This window comes from Alexandromys fortis, unplaced genomic scaffold, assembly GCF_014885135.2.
Source record: "Alexandromys fortis isolate MF-2015 unplaced genomic scaffold, M_Fortis_MF-2015_v1.1 scaffold_163, whole genome shotgun sequence".
Lineage (NCBI taxonomy): Eukaryota > Metazoa > Chordata > Mammalia > Rodentia > Cricetidae > Alexandromys > Alexandromys fortis.
In genome coordinates this window covers 611,312-623,902 of record NW_026068085.1, presented here as the reverse complement: position 1 = coordinate 623,902, position 12,591 = coordinate 611,312, and the positions used below count along the sequence as shown (strand labels likewise).

At 39.6% G+C, this 12,591-nt stretch overlaps 1 protein-coding gene across 8 annotated transcripts in view; it reads left to right on the top strand.

Moving 5' to 3' along the window:
• Window positions 1–12,591, top strand: part of Arb2a (ARB2 cotranscriptional regulator A) — a 430,019-nt gene that overhangs the window by 389,190 nt on the left and 28,238 nt on the right. The window contains exon 11 of one of the 8 annotated variants that reach the window (XM_050122193.1): window positions 3,697–4,879. The exons of the other annotated variants lie outside the window; for them this stretch is intronic. Coding sequence (XP_049978150.1) covers window positions 3,697–3,719 — 23 coding nt within the window. The 3' untranslated portion in view covers window positions 3,720–4,879. Of the gene's footprint in view, window positions 1–3,696; window positions 4,880–12,591 lie in introns of those variants that run through there. 8 annotated transcript variants of the gene reach the window in all.

Sequence of the window (12,591 nt, the reverse complement as noted above, 5' to 3'; positions counted from 1 at the left end):
GCTAGGCTCCCACAAAGCCAGAACATGAAGTAGGATCAAAACCCCATGCCATTGTCCTTGGCTTCTCATCAGCCCTCATTGTTCGCCATGATCAGAGAGTCCGGTTTTATCCCATGCTTTTTCAGTCACAGTCCAGCTGGCCTTGGTGAGCTCCCAATAGATCAGCCCCACTGTCTCAGTGGGTGGGTGCACCCCTCGTGGTCCTGACATCCTTGCTCATGTTCTCCCTCCATCCGCTCCTCATTGGGACCTTGGGAGCTCAGTCCAGTGCTCCAGTGTGGGTCTCTGTCTCTATCTCCATCCATCACCAGATGAAGGTTCTATGGTGATATGGAAGATATTCGTCAGGAATTCTTAAGAAGGACAGAGGTCATCCAAAGGATGCTCAATTGTGCCACAAGGACATGTACTCAACTATGTTCATAGCAGTATTGTTTGTCATAGCCAGAACCTGGAAACAACCTAAATGCCCCTCGACCGAAGAATGGATAAGGAAAATGTGGTACATTTACACAGTGGAGTACTACACAGCAGAAAAAAAATAACATCTTGAATTTTTCAGGAAAATGGATGGAGCTAGAAAACATTATTTTGAGTGAGGTAACCCAGACATGGAAAGACAATTATCATATGTACTGACTCATAAATGGTTTTTAAACATAAAGCAAAGAAAATCAGCCCACAAATCACAATCCCAGAGAACCTAGACAACAATGAGGACCTTAAGAGAGACATACATAGATGTAATCTACGTGGGAAGTAGAAAAAAAAAATCTCCTGAGTAAATTGGGAGCATGGGGAACTTGGGGGAGGTTTGAAGGGGGAAAGGGAGAGGCAGGGAGGAGAGCAGAGAAAAATGTAGAGGTCAATAAAAATCAATTTAAAAAAAGAAGGGCAAAGGTCATGTGCAAAGCTAGTCTGAACGCTAGCAGGATCCTGGTAATGCAAGGTGCTGTGGTGAAGTAAGAGTCCTGTGCTTAGGACCTTCCAGCTGAAGGAAAATGCCAATTCTGATTCCTGAGACTACTAAACTGCGCAGTGGCTGAATAATGCTGGAGAAGAGACGTGAGGTGGAAGAGGCTACAGTTTAAAGAGGGGAAATTAAAAAGACAAGGAGAGACCAGAGAAGCAGCTGAAAGAGAAAACTCATCATATAGAAAATACACAGAAATAATCAAGTGTAGAGAAACCTGTTTACTGCCAGAACTCTGATGTATACAACTCACCACCCAGAACTGCTAAGACGTAAATCCTCTAACTCTTAGTTTTGGCATTTCTTCAGTCTGAATTGTGATCTGAAATTTACAGATTCCGCTCTGGACTCCAAATGAATAAAAATTTCAATTTCCGTTTATGAACCACAAATTATACATTTCTTATATTTACAACTCATGAATAAAATTTATTTTTAAGATCATGGTGTGTTGTTGAATGTTGGGAGTCCACATACATAGCAGTTCTTACCAACAATCTTGTATGTCTAGTTACTACACCAAAACTGGGGCTTTGTGGCAGAAGTTTCTGGTGAGTTTGGAGAAATGGGAAGGCGGCCAGGGACTGTTAGGTGAGTAAGAAGCAGATGTGTCATGAGGTGGGGAAACGTGGCCTGCATGTGGCTATGAAGCCGTAAGAAAGGACAAATGCTAATTTTGCTGACTTGGTTACCTGTCACTGGGCCAGAGGCTGCAGTGGAATGACGTCTTAATATTAAGTTAGTAATGGGTCTTCTTTTGTGAAATGAGCCAGCATCCTTGTTCTCTAAGAATGACTACAACTGTATGTGTTGTCATATTTTGATAAATGTTTAATGTTTAACTAACTACCAAGAAGCTCTGATTTTGAAAAAAAAAAATGTGGCTTATCCATTCCCCCTCTCCAAGTGTGAGAGGTGTGCCCTGTTTCTCAAGAACAAACCTGTTTAGTTTTATACTGTCAGGACTGATTTCTCATCATCAAAGCGGGCAGTTTCCTCCAGATGCCATGTGTGTGAAATGCCTGTGTTCTGAATACCTTCTGGAAAAAAAGCGTGTGTGGGCCTGCATGTGTGAGCAGCAAGGCCGAAGCCTTCAAAGGCCCTGCCTGGGTATCTTGTGCGATCTTCTATCGGGATTGTATCTCCGGTTCGGTTTGTCTGACACTACCTGTTCGGAGTTGGATAAAGACTGGTTGTTGTTGCCAGGCCTGTTTTCACTCTGCTCATCTAGACCTTTGTGGCTGCCATTTTATCGGCACTCACCACAGCTCCCCTCTTCTGACCTGCCACTTCCCAGCAAATCACCGTTTCACGGGTATGATTTTTAGTGAGACAGGCTTGGGGCCTGACTGCCTTGCTCTCTGTCCAGAGAAAAGACATGCCTCTGGTGCCCGTGCTACAGAGAGTTGATTCATGTGTAAATTGTCATTTGGCCTTTATTGCATGGCCTGTGGAGAGTACACATGCAGATAACAGGCTGCATAGGTCAAGGCGCAGGACGTGCAGGTTTCTCCGGTGGCCACAATGACAGTGGTGGAATCATTGTCACAGATTATCAGACATGCTATGAAGGCTTATCATTATTTATTTGCAGTTTTCTGTGTAAAATAAACTCTAACACGGAAAATGCTCTGTGATAATTGAGCTGTGTACCTGGTCGCTCCATTCTCAAAGTTAAGGCTGCTTTGGGTTCTCTGGGTGTTCACCCTGATGTCTTCATCCTTCTGCCATCCGGACCCTGTCCTCTGTTTGTCTTCTCTTTTGTATACATTGTACTTTATTTTTTCAAACCTGATTGTTGCTCCTGTCTTAGTGACGTAGTTCTTATTAATCAAGATAGATATAAGTGCTGTTTGGGGATAAGAAACAGTACCTGAGAACACAAGGAAATTGGGTAACAAACACGCCCCAAAATCTGTCATTGTGACTCAGCTTGTGTTCTCTGGAAGTCACCCACGTGGACAAGAGTAAATAGTGGCCTGTATTGTTCTAATAGATTACATTAGTTCTCTAGTTATTATAGCTAATTGTAAATTTTCCCCTCCTTTTTTTTTAATTGATTTTTATTGAGCTCTACATTTTTCTCTGCTCCCCTCCCTGCCTCTCCCCTCTTCCCTTTAAGCCTCCCCCAAGGTCCCCACGCTCCCAATTTACTCAGGATATCTTGTCTTTTTCTACTTCCCATATAGATTACATCTATGTAAGTCTCTCTTGGTGTCCTCATTGTTGTCTAAGTTCTCAGGGATTGTGGTTTGTAGGCTGTTTTTCTCTGCTTTATGTTTAAAAACCACTTATGAGTCAGTACATATGATAATTGTCTTTCTGTGTCTGGGTTACCTCACTCAAAATAATGTTTTCTAGCTCCATCCATTTTCCTAAAAAATTCAAGATGTCATTATTTTTTTTTCTGCTGTTTAGTACTCCATTGTGTAAATGTAGCGCATTTTCCTTATTCATTCTTTGGTCGAGGGGCATTTAGGTTGTTTCCAGGTTCTGGCTATGTTAAGCAATGCTGCTATGAACATAGTTGAGCACATGTCCTGTAGCACAATTGAGCATCCTTTGGATATATACCCCAAAGTATATACTACCCTTAACCCAGCACATCCCATAGGCAGGACAAACTGTAGGTTGATGGTTATGTGGCTGGGTAGGTGTCTCAGTCCTTCCACTGGAAGTCTTGCCTGGTGACTGACTGCAATTTTTATATTTTTTGCTTCTAGGAGAAGAGAGTTATGGAAAATAAAAGGAATTGGCTGACAGACAGTATAGGTTGGCTTAAATGCTTACCCTCCAAAGTCAGGTGTTGCCAGGGGCTATATTAAAAAGTAAGACAATAGGCAGGGGTGATTGACTCATGAGAGTAAAGCCCTGGTATGTAAGATCAGATGCTTTATGAAAGGCACTGATGGAAGTACATCCCTCTTCCTCCACGTCATCGCTTGTGAAGATACAGTGTTGATGGTTTTTGTAAACATACAGCCCTCACCACAAACCTGAACCTGATGATCGCATCCAGAGCTAGGAGGAGTAGATCCATCCTTCTAACCTTACGTACCTTCTCCAGGAGTGTCGTATGAACTGTGCACAGCAGTGTGGGAAAACATGAGACGGAACTTACCAGGAGGAATAGATCCATCCTTCTAACCTTACGTACCTTCTCCAGGATTGTCGTAGGAACTGTGCAGAACAGTGTGGGAAAACATGAGACAGAACTTACCAGGCTGTGAAGATGGCTCACTCACTCAGTTAAGTCATTGTCACATAGGCACAGTTACCTGAATTGGATCCCAAGTATACATATAAAAAGCAAAGTATGGTGGTGTTTGTTTGTAATCCCAGCACTGGGTGGGTAAAGAAAGGTAGAATCCTGGGGTTCTCTGGCCAGCTAGCCTAGCTTCATCAGCAATCCTCAGGTCCCAATAACAGACCCTTTCCCAAAAATTAAGATTGTTCCTGCAGAACTTCTGACCTCCACTGTCATGGGCACACACACACATGGAGGGGATGAAGTTGTCGGGGAGCAGACGATGCTGTCTATGGAAATGATCAGCACTAATGAGTCACAGGAGGAAGCAGCAGGGTGACAGGGGAATCATCATCTCAGCGCTGCTCAGACATGCCAAGAAATGCGAAGAGGTCATCATTCTGTCTATTGGCTTAACGTGTCAGCTCTGTTTACTGGCTTACTCTGTTGGTATAATTGGTATCTTACTAAAGACTTTTAGTTACGTGTGTAGGTGTATTTAAATATATTTTGTCTGTATGTATCTGGTATATAACATACAAATATAACATTTGAGTGTAAGTATCAACAGTTGTGGCAATTTTCCTAAGACTGTATCCCATACATCTGTGTTGAGATAAGCTTGCTATAATTATGACAATTAAAGACATTTAAAAGTAGTGAACAGATTTGTTTCTGTGTGTAGTAATTTATTTACCCTGGTAGCTGAACTCAATACAGTCTCTCCTTTTTAGTTTACTTTTATCCAATATGGGATGACCTGTTTTAATTGAGTCTTTTTCCCTAAAAAGAATAGAAATGTGCACAGCTAGCTCAACTCTTACATATCACTGTAAATGTGTAATTTATCTCCTAAAGAATTCCCACAGAAAGTGCTAAAACCTGGATTCTGCAGTGAAGTTGCAATTGAAGCCATTTAGACCTTCTAATGTTGCTCTCATGTGAAGAAAGCCCGGGTTGCCATGAGTGTAGTCATCATCTTGTGATTGGAAAGTCATCAAAATTAATAGTACTCTACCAAAGACAGCTCTTCCGCTCATGGAATACATGGTATTTTCTTGAGTTTTGCTCGCTACTGGCCAGCACCTTCTGCTTTCTTAGTTCTTTTTCTGCAGAAGTTTCTGGCAAAGCATGGATCCCTGGGTATCTCTAACTTCACTCATGACCATTCAGCTTCAATACCCCAAATATTTCTTAGTTTCTTCTATTTGAATTCTTAGAAAATAGTTTATTTTCATCCATTTTCTGAAGACCATTTGTGACAGGCCAGAATTGGCTGTATCAACCCAGTCCTGTCCCAGGCTCATTCAGCCATTAGTGGGGTTCACCCCTTTTTGTCCTGAAGTAGGTCTGGCAGCAAGTTAGCATCCCAAGAAGGAGCTGCTGTTAAGAAAGCATTGAGACTGACACCTGCCTCTCAACCTGTTATTCCTGGTTCAGGGTTCCCAACTACTACTTTTATTTAAATGTGATTTTTCTCAAAGAAGTCCAAAGTTCTACTGTGTGTATGCTCTTGTCTTATGTCCCTGTATACTCTGTAGCTCTATCATATTATCTCTGTATTGCTAACAGACTCATCCATGTTATCATAGCCAGAGTTGCTTTCTTGTCTCATAAACTCTTAAGCCTATAAAACAAGAGCATCCTTTGTCCTACTCATCGTTCTGGCTCTGCTGTGGCCTGCTTCAGGCAGGCAGGCAGGCGTGGCACTGGAGCAGTAGCTGAGGATTTAATCCCTGGACTGCCATATCGAGGCAGAGGGGTGGGGGACTGGGCTGGGAATGGACTTTTGAGACCCCAGAGCCTACCTGCAAGGACACACTTTCTCCAACAAGGCTATACCTTCTAATTCTTCCCAAAACTGTTTCACCCTCTAGGGACTAAACATTCAAATGCATGAGCCTATCGGGGCCCTATATCATTCAAACTACCACAATAAATATGTACACAAATAAAGTAATTTAATGGAACTTTAAAAGCATGGTGAATGCTAAATAAATGTTTTCTATAAAATTATTTGCATATTTTGATTAATGTTTAAATACCTGGTATATGTCCGACACTGTGTTGATAGGCACTGTGTTGATTAATGTGCAGGGTTTACAATAGAGGTGTCTGACAGCAGGACATAGCCTCTTTCCTATCTACATTAGATGTCAGACTGTTGTGTTCTGTTCCTTCAGTTCATACATATTTATTGAAAATCTACTATCTTCAAAACCTATGCTATTTATGTGGAATTACAGCCAGGCAAGAGGAAACTTAAGGTGGTTTGGAAAGAAGAGTAAGAAGTTTTTAGTATCACAGAAACAAGAAGTTAGGTTAACAAATGGGGCAAGTGCTTACATTTGGATAAAAAGGCTAGACTCATATTTCTGGATCATTATTAGTAAAACCCCTGTCGTTGTGTTTTGCATATGGTGAGAACTCAAGAACTCAGTACACATTTATTGGCGTCAGTGAACAGGGTAGTGATGATGAAGCCTTCAGAACATAAGTTCCAGTTTCTCCCTGGAGCTGTTAACTTTATTTGGCATCTTAGTTTTTTCATTCTCTAATGAATAAATGCCAGCAAGTCTTTTTCAATTTGTTCCCATCTGATGAAGACTTAGATAATGTCTGCTTCTTTGGTAGCTAAATATCCCCCAAACTCAGCTTCATGCTTCAGTGAGAAGATATTATGGTATTGCCAATGGAAACCACTTCACATTTGGGCAACATCATCATGTCTAGATGGCTCAGATTCAAGTTTCAGTAGAGATCCTGGTTCCTACACATTTGCTGTCGAAAAACCACTTTGTAGGAGCCAAACAGTGGAATCCTTCCAAGTGTTAGGCACTATTAGAGGCACCATTAAAGTACTGTAGAATTTAAAAGATGGTGAAATTGGGCTTTTTTACATAGCATGTTCTGTGGTATTTCTATGAAATTTTAATCGGTTCTTGTTTCTGTTGTGGAGCTGAAGGTGATTGAAATCCTCATTTTAGACATCATCACAGGCTTTAAAGATAACTCCAAGTTGAAACTGGTATAAAAATTTTATGCTGCTTTATACAAAACTGGGTATATAGAAGAACTCAAGTTTTAGAACACAACTGTAAATAAAACTTTAAGAAGACCTTGTGATAGGGCGTCTGTAACCAAGTCCTCTCCCTGTGGCCTTTCCTCTGGTTAGGCTTTAAGAAATATGATAGACAGATGTCATAACCATTTTTATTAAATTAGAAACTAGTTCAAGTTTCAAAATTAATTGTCCATCAGCCTATAATAAAACAATCACATTAACATTGGAACATTTAAGTTTCCTTACAATCGAAATAGAAAATTCAATGAAGGCTGGCAAGATTGACCTTGCTTAAAGAGCACAAGCAGGCAGACTCGTCTGGAAGGCTAACTTCTGCACACTACACACCAAAGAAGGCACCCCATGGCATTTGCTCAGAAATAAGCTGATATTTGTTAAATTCTTTGCTTGATGCCTTGTTCCTCCATAGACTCTTTGAAGTCAGTGATAGCATCTTCTTGTTAATCCTCAGCTTTTTAGAGTCAATGTTTCTAGAGGGAAAAAAGAAAAAAACAAGTCATATGGATTGTGTATTATCCCAGAAATAGAAATGAACACACTGAGACAGAGAATTCACCAAAGTACCATAAAATAGTTAGCCTTCTTTACCTTGTTAGTATTTTATAGCAATGGTCTGTAAACACGTGAAGTGTAATAGTGAATTATAACTAAATTATAGGATTCGGGGCAGACTACCATAATGTTTCTCATAATTCACTATATTATGGAAGAACCTTAAAAATATGTAATTTATGTACCTTAAACTAGGTGCTTCAATGCTGTTGTTTTGATACTTGTGCTAGGCAATGAGTGCATAAGACTATAGCAACTAACGAGACCCTGACTGAGCCCCTCACATTAAGGTTCTGGAGACACTGAGTACAGTCACTGCTGCGCTATAAATAACAGAAGTCCAGCTTACAATCCAGAGACACGCGAGTCCTGTCTAGCATGTGCCATAACCACTTACTAAATTACAATCTAGAAAACATGAGGATCCGCTTTAAGACAGTGCACATAAGAGCAAATTTGGGTAGTGATGTTCTTAGCAGGAACTTGGACAAAAGTAAATGGCGCTTTCAAGGTTGCCACATGGTTTCTGCTCTTTCAACAACAGCATATTTAAACTACAGGTGCAGGGTTGGGGAAAACCCTGTCTCAAAAAAAGAAAAGAAAAGAAAAAAGAAAAAAAGAAAAATTCTCAAAAAACTAATTTTTAATGGGGATGTTCTATCGGGAACTCACCAAGGCCAGCTGGCCTGGGTCTGAAAAAGCCTGGAATAAAACCGGTCTTGCTGAACATAGCAGACAATGAGGACTACTGAGAACTCAAGAACAATGGCAATGGGTTTTTTGATCCTACTGTACGTACTGGCTTTGTGGGAGCCTAGGCAGTTTGGATGCTCACCTTACTAGACCTGGATGGAGGTGGGTGGTCCTTGGACTTCCCACAGGTCAGGGAACCCTGATTGCTCTTAGGGCTGATGAGGGAGGGGGACATGATTGGGGGAGGGAGAGGGCAATGGGAGGCGGTGGCAGGGAAGAGACAGAAATCTTTAATAAATAAATTAATTAATTAATTTAAAAAATTAAGAAAAAGAAAAGAAATGAAGAAAATTATGAAAAAGACTGTCCTAAATCAATAATGTAAACTTATTCACTAATATTAACTGACTCTTATTTTATACATATCTGAAATAAGATACCTTACTGTATTTAAGAAGTTGTAATAAATTATAATTTAAAATAACTATACTATATTTTATAATGTACTTATAAATATAATTAGTATAAAGCACTAGTATATAGTATATATAAAATATGATTAGTATATATAGTATAATTATATAACATGATTAGTATATAATTTTATCTATCATATATTATATAACAAAATAAATTAAAATAAAATATAAATTTTAATTTTTCATCTAGATTATTCTTATATTTTAGGTATAAATTTTACATGTGACAAAATATCAGGTTTTCAATTTTCAACTTGTTAGGCTTCAAAAAGTATGTATACCTATGCATAGTGCCTTTTGTGCTAAATAGATTATGATGAAGAAAAATTTACCATCCCCTGGATCTGGAGGCCAGAAAGTTAAAGACTGAGGGGCAAGCATGTGTTAAGATGATTTTTTTTTTACCCTTTTTCTGTAGGGCAAAAGAGACCAAGAGAAAGCCAGTGTTTGAATTCATGGCACAGCTCCTTTTCTAATTGGCTTTTATCCATTGATGAAGAACCACGATGACCTAACCACTTCCCGTTAGGTTTCCACTCCCAACACTGTTGCTGTAACAATAAAATCTTTCAGCGTGTATTTTCCCTTTTTTATTTTATGTAGACTGGGCTCTTATGTAGTCCAGTCTAGCATCCAGCTCATGTAGCTGAGGATGATCTTGAACTTCTAATCCTCCTGCCTCCACCTTCTGAGTCCTGGAATTGGAATTTTATGGAGTGCTTAGGATCAAACCCAGGCTGAGTGCCTGCTTGGCACGCATTTCCCAGAGAAACTCATTGTAATTGCCATTATAATAAACATCAAGAATATTAACATGAATTAATTAACACACCTCCTCCAATAAGGTCACGCCTCTTAGTCTTTCCCCAACAGATCGCAGCTGGGAGCCTATGGAGGCCATTCTCCTCCAAACCATCACAGCCTTCTCATTGGGTAGGGGATGTGACAGCATGAGGCCCAGCCACTTCGCTGGGTAGACCCTGGGTGTAATTCCAGGTGGCAATTCTTGTTCTCTGTACTTGAAGTCTTACCTAGGAAATCCACCTGCACTGAAATCCTGAGGTGTTTTCCTTGTCTCTTATTTTGGCTCCAGTATGGTTTTGCTCAGGTTTCCTTGGCTGCTTGAAGTCCCTTGTGCGTTCAGTGAATGTTGTGGTGTTTTCTCCAGTGGTTGAATGTTATTCTTGCTATTAAAAGTCTAATAAATTGAGGCCCACATCTCCTTTTTACATCTGGCAGTGTTTTTGTTTTTATAAAATTAGATGTTGTTCCTTCACTTAGTATATAAATTTATATTTTATTCCTATTATCCTCAAGTACTTTAGAATATATTTTGCTTATTTCTTCCTATTTAGCTTGTAAATTTCATGATATGCTGTATTAGTTGCACTTTTTTGTTATTCTTCCTTAGCTTTTCTATTTTTCTAGTTGATTTATTCGCATGTTTAATGATGGTATGTGCTGAGTTCTTTCTCTTCTGGGTATAGGATTCCCCTAAGCACCTTTTGTAATTCTGGTCTAGTGTTCCTGCATTCCTTCGATTTATCTTTATCATTGAAGATCTTTGCTTCTCCTTCAACTGTGAAGGGACAGCCATGTTGGTTGGTACAGAAATCTTGGTTGGTAGTTATGTTCATTCTGGACCCAAAGTATATCATTCTGTGCCCTTCTAAAGAATTTTTTCTGAGAAATCTGCCATTTATGTAATGTATTTGCCTTTACATGTTACTTAGTATTTCTCTCTTGCAGATTCTAATGTTCTTTCTTTTACTTTTTCTAACCTGATTATAATATGTCATGGTTATATACTTCTATTGTCATATGTATTTAAGGTTCTAAATGTGTCTTGTAACTCAATGTCTTTATTTCTAAGATTGGAAAATTATTATAAAGCTATTCTTTTACTTGAGAATGTTTTTTGTGCCTTCGACCTGTAGCTCTTCTCCCCCAGATTTTCCACTGATCTGAACATTTGGCTTTTTAAGGGTATCCCAAAGCTCTTTCATTTTCTCCTTGTGGTTTTCTACTTCTCTTTTGTTCTTTCTATTTCACACTAACAAAAGACCTTTCTTCAAGCTCTGTGATTTTTTTTTTCTTGTGCTTGCTCGAATTTGTTACTGAGACTGCCCAGTGGTTTTTCTCTCTGACTCTAGGGTTTCTCATTTCCTCTGTAGTTCTGTCCAGTTCGTTTCCTGATCATCTTGCCTTCTTGAATTCTTTTAACTGTTTGTGTGTTTATTTTCTTATTCTTCTTGTGTTCCTAGGTTGAGAACTGGTCATTTGTTGGTATTGGCATATTTTATAGTATATGATAGCCTCTCTCTTGATAATTTGTTGGTATTGGCATATTTTATAGTAAATGATAGCCTCTCTCTTGATAATGTATCTTGGAAGGAATACATCTTGGATTTGGTTCACAGCAGACTATCTCATTCCTTTTGTAGTCGCCAACCCTAATTGCCCACCATATTCTTCTGCTCAGAGACCCCCTTGCAGCTAAAATCAGAAAGTGGTGAGCTGCGAGCTGCCGGCCACCCAGATATTTTAGTTCCTTCTAGTGAGTCTTCCCTGCTCCAGTCCGCACCCTACTCCACAATCTTTGTTCTAAATTTTATCACCATAGTTCTTCTTTTTTCTTTTCTTTTCCATGTTTGATTCCGTATAAATAACATACAAAGCCTGTATTCTGGGTTTGGCTTCCATCACCTAATAGGATGAATTCAAGATCCATGCAAACTATTAAGTAGTTCTCTGTCTTGGTTTCTTCCCTCTTGCTGTAATAAAACACTCCGCAAAAACAACTTATGGGGAAAATAGTTTGTTTTGGTCATAGTTCAACATACAGTTCATCAAGACAGCAAGACCGAAGCATCAGGAGCTTGAAACACACGTTTACACTACAGCCACAATCAGTACCGAGAGAGAAATGGATTGCATGTTGCTGTGTGTGCTTTCTCCATTTCATGAGGTGCAGGACCCTCCTGCCTAAGGAATGATCTCACACATGCTTACAATGAACCTTCTCATGTCAGTTAATCTAATCAAAAGGATCCCACAGGCACGCTCAAAGGTCCATCTCCTAGGTAATCTTTTAGCAGTGGTTCTCAACCTGTGGGTCACGACCCCCCTGACAAACCTCATCTCCAAAAATATTTACATAATGATTCATAACTGTAATTTAGTTATAATTATGAAGTAGCAACAAAAATAATTTTATAATTGGGGTCTCCAAATCAGGTCACAGCAATAGGAAGGTTGAGAGCCACTGCTCTAAGGTTTGTCAAGCTGACCGCTGACAGTAGCCATCATATTCATTGCTCTGTAACTGTTAAGTAGTGCTCACTTGGCAAATTTCCCACAATTCGCCCATTTTCATGTCGATGGGCCTTAGAACTCTATTCAGGTTGGGGTTGCTGCGGATAAAGCTGCTCTGCGTGCTTTTATGCGTGCTCTTCTCTAAGCATTTGCTGAGGGCAGTAAATAGCAGTGAGAATGCAGTCATAGGATGGTCTGTGTTTCTTCTTTACTTTTCAAATATCTGACAAGTGATTTTAAAAATTAA